This window comes from Glycine soja, chromosome 11, assembly GCF_004193775.1.
Source record: "Glycine soja cultivar W05 chromosome 11, ASM419377v2, whole genome shotgun sequence".
Taxonomy (NCBI): domain Eukaryota; kingdom Viridiplantae; phylum Streptophyta; class Magnoliopsida; order Fabales; family Fabaceae; genus Glycine; species Glycine soja.
In genome coordinates this window covers 17,274,764-17,282,109 of record NC_041012.1, presented here as the reverse complement: position 1 = coordinate 17,282,109, position 7,346 = coordinate 17,274,764, and the positions used below count along the sequence as shown (strand labels likewise).

The 7,346-nt window shown below is 32.5% G+C and overlaps 1 protein-coding gene across 1 annotated transcript; it reads right to left on the bottom strand.

Annotated features, from left to right (window-relative positions):
* Positions 1-1,015: 1,015 nt before the first annotated feature.
* Positions 1,016-6,664, bottom strand: LOC114375953 (ABC transporter G family member 28-like). The gene is made up of 12 exons (XM_028333830.1): positions 6,396-6,664; positions 6,099-6,162; positions 5,868-6,014; positions 5,653-5,687; positions 5,104-5,177; positions 3,873-4,747; positions 3,381-3,677; positions 2,562-3,053; positions 2,338-2,486; positions 1,762-2,051; positions 1,535-1,674; positions 1,016-1,430 (listed from the first exon to the last, which is right to left on the bottom strand). Exons 1-12 carry the CDS (start codon positions 6,652-6,654, stop codon positions 1,274-1,276), a joined length of 2,979 nt encoding a protein of 992 aa, XP_028189631.1. The 5' UTR covers positions 6,655-6,664; the 3' UTR covers positions 1,016-1,273.
* Positions 6,665-7,346: the final 682 nt, after the last annotated feature.

The following is a 7,346-nucleotide window of genomic DNA, read 5'->3' as shown; positions in this document are numbered from 1 at the left end:
ATATGAATAAAATATCAAGTCAAAATAGGTTCGATAGTTCATGGGCCTAAATTTCATGGGCACGCTCGAACTACTTGACCGGGTCAATTTTAACAACTCTATACATTCTTATTCAATTAGGCTTGCTTACTTATTCCAAACACACACATTCATGCTATAATGTTTTGCTTTAAGATCCTATGTTGTTACTAGTTCTTTTATCATATGTTGCACATTTTTTTTTTATCTTGAATGTAGATTATAATAATTATTTAAATTAAAATTTATATTTTTATATTTTCTTGCCAATATTTTTTAAATGACTTTTGTAATTAAATATTATTTATGAAAGTTAAAGAAATAATTGTTTAAATTGACTATTTTAAATTGGGTAAAATATATATTTTATCTTTTAGTTATATATATATATATATATATATGTATATTATTATGTAAGCGCCTTCATGGATAAAGAGATAAGGGGTGTATCCGCTTTCAATTCATAGGGAACAAGTTTTAAAGTTGGTTAAAACTAACATTACAGAGAATTTCATCTAAAAAAACATTACATAGAGATTTATGATTTTTATAAATATGGCTCACATTATAAAGACATTACCTGAACATTATGAATATAAAATAAAAAATAAAAAAATTAGTTCAACATTTATAAAAAAGGTTAGTAACTTCTCTAAATCAGCGAGATAGTAAACCAACAATTTGTTACATTCTTCTAAATTATATTTAAGATGCACACTAATAGCTTTTTTTTCTTCTAAAAAAACAATATTTAAGATGCACACCAACAATTATATTTAAGATTCTTCTAAAAAAAATATTTCTTTTTTCTTTTTTACCGAAATGGGTTGTAATCTGTTCACAACTGCACACTAATAGTTTTTTACCCAAAAAAAAATAATAATCATGAAACATATATTGAAGGATAGATAGAACAATTAAAAACTCAACAAATTACACTAAACGAAATGATGGAGTCGTGAATGATAATGTTAATCACAAAACTATTGAAGCCTATTTGAAACTAGTTATTGTGATGAAAATGACAATTAGTGAGAATGATTATCTTTCAAGGAAGTACAATGCTACATTATCCACACCTATCAAATGTCAGACTTGCTCTAATAAACTTTTGTCTATACCAAGATACACCAATGTCATGTTGCTTTACACAGTTGTTGGGCACACACCACAAGTTGTAGCACCAGTCACAGTTTTGGGCTTACCGTCTTTAAATTTGTCCAAAAAGAAACTAAAGGGATTGAAGCTGTTGAAACTATTTCTTCTGGAATGTTATCATACAGGAAAAAGCAAGCATGCGACTAATGATTCCCATTACGATAAGAAGGCCTAAACATTGGTACCAATGTTTAAGATCATAGCCATTAGTATAGAGTGCCCCACATCGACTTATTAACCAAACTCCAGTGTATCTACATGGGAGAAAAATTATCTTAAAAATCAGCATATGAAAAAAATCAAGAGATAATATAATAAATCAATGTGATGCAATGAACATATATATCATAAGTCGAACCTTTTAGCATTTGATATTACAAATGCTTCAAGAGCCCACTTGGTGTAGCACAAGTCAGATAGAAATTTTATATATTTGCTATCTTCCTCATTGCTATAGGTTGCTACCAGAGTCAAAACTACTGGAAGTAACACTGACCACTGCAAAAATACAACAAATGACTTGTAACTAAAAGTAATTAAGACATGGCAACATCACCTACAGTGGAGCAAGATTTAAATGCTCACCAGTTGTGCTGGACCTGGTTGAAGAAAGATTGCTAACACATAAGCTATGCCAGTGACACAATAGACTAAACACAACAGAACCATGTAGTTATCTGTGACTGAAGATCTTGGATTGTTGAAGAAATAAAACATGGAAAGGTAAACTAGTGGCTTGATAATTGTGCTAAAATGGTCAACGGTATCTTTTGATAGAAAGTAAGCCAAACTACTCATGCCTGAAGAACTTTCTCGCCAATAGTGCAACTTATCCAATGAGAATGATCTTAAAGCTGCGATTTTAGAAAGGAGAGCTGAAAATAAAGCATTATTAGATGACAACATAGGTAACTTGGTAACAATAACAGAAAAAATGCTAGCAATACACTCTATTTAACACACCCTTTATTATTGGATGAAATTTATTAGAAATCACATAATTATATGTGGTTCTCACTTTATATTTAATGAGTCACACTCATGATTTTGTAATTTTTAATAATTTTCAACCAATAGTAAAAGGTGTATTAAAAAAAGTGTGTCAGAAAATGTATCACTGACACTCCTCAACAGTCAACAACAAATTCAAATGAAACTTACATACTGCTATTACAGTGTATGTGTAACCAGTTGCTCCAAATGATTCATCACTCACTTTAGCAAGTGTTCCTAAGCAAAGGCCAGCTAAAAGCAAAATCAAAAAATCCACAGCCTGTGTTCTAGCTTCTCTTAGTCGCTGCTTACCAACTCTGCAAGGAACCAATAACAAATATAAAAAAAAAAGTGACAATTATTTGAAATATTCCTTAAATCTCATAACTTACCTTCCAAGAAAGTATTTGTATTGGTTGAACACTCCTGGTGTTAATCGATCAGACAAATCATTTGAACTTAAGAAGTTCAGGTGAAGGTTATCCTTTTTCATCTCAACATTGCACTTTACATCCTGCCAAAGTTCTCCAGCAAAAGAAGGTGCTTCGTTGTTTTCTGTAGCAGTTGCTGCTCCATGTGATGAACCTTCACCACTTGGCGCAGCCATTCCTTCCATAGTTTGTAGCATATCCATGGGCACAGGGTACCCATTATGAAGCATCCATCTAACAGGTAGTTGTTTATAGTTCACTCCTAAGCTTGGGCTTAATTTTACTATTCCTTCTAAAATGTCAATGAAGTAATCTGGAGGGTTAACACGGTCAGGGACATTGATGCCCATGCTTGAAAAATACTCTTCCACTTTGTTCACTGGTCCATGATACACTGTCAGGCCTCCCTTTGCAAGTAGTATAAAATCGTCAAACATCTTGAACAAGGTGTAACTAGAGATCACACAAAAAAAAGGTATTATTTTTTGTAAGTGACACCATTGTGTGGTAAAATGTCAGGATACATTTGATTAAACACCTAGATTAGACTAGTAAGTGTCGATCACTTTAGTACATGACTTCTTCTAAGCCTTTATTTGGTTCTTAATTTAGTATTTTAGTATCTTATTTTTTATTGGCATTAAGAACAAAAGCAAATGACTTTTTGCAAAGTCAAGGATTAACGTAATCAAGTCTTACAATTTCAGAAACTAATCTTGGGGTTTACTTAAGAAGCATTTTGATATATATGTGTGTGAGTGAGAAAATTATGAAAATCACCTCGGTTGGTGAAGGACCATACATATGTTTACTCCCTCAAGAGCTTCACGTCTAAGTGCTCTAAGTAGTAATTGAGAAGATGAGCTATCCAAACCAGAAGTGGGTTCATCCAAAATTAAAAGGGAAGGTTCCATAACCATTTCCAATCCTACATTTACTCTTTTCCTTTGACCTCCAGAGATTCCTCGTTTCTCCACTGTCCCAACTAAAGAATCCCTTATTGCTTGTAGACCTAATGACTCAATGACTCTTTCAACCACTAACACCTTCTCTTCTTTTGGTAGATCAGCAGAGAGTCTACAATGACAAACAAATATAGTGAAGAGAGAAAATTGATAGTAAGAAAATGTATTCAATAAACTCACAAACCTTTTTATTTACAAGACTTGTGAATAAAAGTAGCTAAATAGCTAACCTAAGGATGTTAAAACATAGTACTTGTTAAACATAAAAAGTCGTGTAACAGAATAAAATGCTTAACATATAGTATACCTGCATCTAGCACTAAACCATAGATTTTCCTCCACTGTCAAATTGCCATGCACAATATCATCTTGTGGCACAAAACCTATGATTTTCTTGTATGATCTGATAGAAGATTCTTTACCATTTACAAGAACTTGCCCAGTTGTGTGACATCCAGTTGCTTTTCCAGTTAAAGCAGAAAGAAATGTTGTCTTGCCGGCCCCAGATGGACCCATGACTGCTGAAACTCTACCTGGATGTAATTTACCAGTCACACATCTCAATAAATGTTTATTTTTCCCTTTCAAAGTGAGGGTTAAGTCTTTGAAAGCAACCTCAATGGTAGGTCTCTTCCTTATCTCAATGTCATTAGCCATTGAAATTACTCCAGAAAAGGTTAAGTTTTTGTTTTGTTCTGCTAAAGCCTTCTCTTTTTCAATCTGGCCATATGCATACTTGAAAATTTGACTTTGAGTGTGTAATTGCTTGCCCCTTGGTGCTTGTTTTTTGACATTTTTATCTCCTATCTGAACATTAAACCCTTCTGAATTATTAGGATTTTCCTCAATGTCATTTATTATTTTTGAGAGATTGTTTTTGTCCTTTTTCTTTCCCTTTGATGTACCAACAGGTGGTAAAGTAGAATCCGAATGTTTAGAACCAAAACCTTTCAAATCTGGATTCTTTGAAGTTTTGCGAGAAAATGTACGTGATAATTGTGATTGTAGTCCTACTGCATGCTTTTTAGCGGTGTCTTTTGCAGATTTCCATTTTTCACGTGCTTGTGATTCTCGCACACTTTGAGCAGCTCTTTCTCTTGATTTTGCTTGTCTTTTTTCTCGAGTTGCAAGAACTTGGTCAGAACAATTGTATATGATAATAAGCAAAAAACACAAGCCAGCCTGTATTGAAAAGTTAAGAGTTAGTTCTATTGGACCATAATGGACTTGAATCTTAAACATGCTACAAATTCCATCTAAAAATGCTGAATTCTGCAATAGTCTCCATTATTGCCTCTAAAGTGACATAAAGTTCCTTTTAAAAATTCAAAAGAAAAGAATAGTTAAATTATAAGGTAATCCATTCCAAGCTCAACTAATCCCTTAGGCAAAAGATGTGTAGCATACAACCCAAAAATAAAGAGCACACCTTAAAATTCCTTTTGAAATAAAACTAAAAACAATACCATGGTTCACACTTCACAATGACTTGCATAAGAGAAATATTTCTTAAAATGAAATGTTTAAATATTACTTACAAAAACTAAGACACCATATGCAGTAATATTTTGATTTGATGACTTAGGCTCGCAAGATGCCAACTTGAAACACCCTGGAGAAATAAAAAATATATGTATAAAAAAGAGAAATATTCATTAGAATTATATCGTGCCACACAAATCAGCTTTTACACCCATATGGTATCTAACAAATATATAGTTGTATAGCATATAAAATTAGCATGATGACTATCAAATGATTAATGGATACATCAAGTACTAACAAAAAGAATATTTCTTTTAAGTTTTAAGAGAAACATATTAATATGCTTATCAACTTCTTTATAAGAGAACACACCTAATTACCCAACCCCTTTTTTTGGTCAGCCAAAAAGAATTTAGATTAAACAAGAAGTACAAGAGGTAACCCGACCCTGATACAATTTTTTTTGTCGCCCTTGCATTCACATTTTATAAATTTCGTAAACTTAAGAACATAGAGAATGAGAATAACCATAAAAAAATGCGTTTACAAGTAAATTCAATTCACAAAAGAAATCAAATAATTAATAGACTTGGAAAACTTACGCTCCTGAGTAGTAGAACCTGTTCTACAATAATACCTACAATCCACATTTAAAAGCAATTTAGAATAGTATATAAATGACATGAGAACAAACAATAAGCAAAAACAAAGTGCAAGATTTTTAGCATATCGTTATAGACAGTGAGAAATCAAGTGGCTATATATAAATTTAAAAAGTAAGTTCTAAAACTGAAAGTTTAGGTATAGATATTACTACCCTTTATTGCAAGGATTTTTTACAATTGTAGAGGGACAAAATGACCCTGCTGAACAGAACACCTCACTACTACTCTGAATATCTGCCCAAATATCTGCCCCACCACAAGTATGGTTAGGCTTTCCAGGAGGAAGCTGATAACGATATCTGCATATTGATTCTGTTGATAAATATTAAAGTGTGCCAAAAACAAAAATTAGAACAATATAACTTAAAAGGGAAAGGACTTACGGTTCACATACTCCACTAGTTTTATTGAGTTGTGCACGTGGACAATAAGAGCCTAATGGGCAAGCTTCAATAGTAAACAAACAAACAACAACAACAAAAAAAAACACAACAAATGAATGAAATTAGAACATTAAAACATATTAACATGATATATAAATTTTTCTTTTGTTTGAAGTTGTAAAAGTCAATCACATTAGTAGGTAGAGCACACGACAATGAAGGGCAAAAATACAGAGAGAAAAAAAAAAAACTAATTAGTGTTGTGATTGTTCTTGTATGTGCATAAATAATACTTACGGATCATGCAAGTGAGACCATGAGGGCAAAAGAAGCCTTCACAACAAGGTTGGCAATCAACGGATCTGATAGGTATGCCCTTCTTGTGACTACCAATGTCTACTTTTTGATTAGCTTTGCAACCCCATCCGGGTTCACAACCATTAACCCATGAGCTCAAATTACAATTTATGTTGGGCTTCAAAAAGCTAGATCTGGTTCCTGACTTCCCACTAGCAAAACTTTGGCCATAAGCTTGTATTTCTGCTTCTGTGCACATTCGTTGTGTAATATCTCCTAAAAAGTCACACATAAAAAAAACACAAATTATCCCAAAAACTACTAAAAAAATTAAGAATGAAACAAAGATTCATGGTTCTATCCCAAAAAAAAGTCCCTACATATTTTGCATAATCAATTTTTTCCCTCATGTACATACACGATCATCAATATTGATATGATGGTATTAAATATTTCTGTGTTACACTTTTTGTGTATATGCAAAAAAAATTGTATCATTTACCAATCTACAAATATTTCAAATGCTAGTCATTGTTTTTATGATGAAAGTAATTAAGTACCCTTCAGTTGTTGGGCACAAATGGTCAAAAAGGTAAGATCTTTGGTGAAATTGAATGCTCCATTCCAATCAGCGTCCCTGAAGGGAAACAAAATGACACCCATCAATAATGTGATATATTTGAATCAACACTATCTAAGACAAGAATAAAGGTACTTGTACATAGTTTGTGATTAAAACATTAATGATGGGACTCACACATCAACTATGCAATAACCCAATTCTTTTTTTATTGCACTCTTGAACACGGATGTATAATTGGACATACTACGATATACTTCTTGAGCGATTATCTCAAGGCCACCACCACCACCACCACTCTTCTGACAAAAAATTAGTCTGGGTCCCACAATGAAGTTTATTAATACAACAACTATAACAAAAGGAACCTT

Excerpts from the sequence above, each read along its gene's own strand:
- LOC114375953 (XM_028333830.1), bottom strand. The coding sequence starts at position 6,654 with ATGTGCACAGAAGCAGAAATACAAGCTTATGGCCAAAGTTTTGCTAGT. Across the intron at positions 4,748-5,103 it reads CATATGGTGTCTTAGTTTTT|GCTGGCTTGTGTTTTTTGCT; the intron begins GTAAGTAATATT and ends TTTTCAATACAG. Across the intron at positions 2,052-2,337 it reads ATACACTGTAATAGCAGTAT|CTCTCCTTTCTAAAATCGCA; the intron begins GTAAGTTTCATT and ends CTTTATTTTCAG.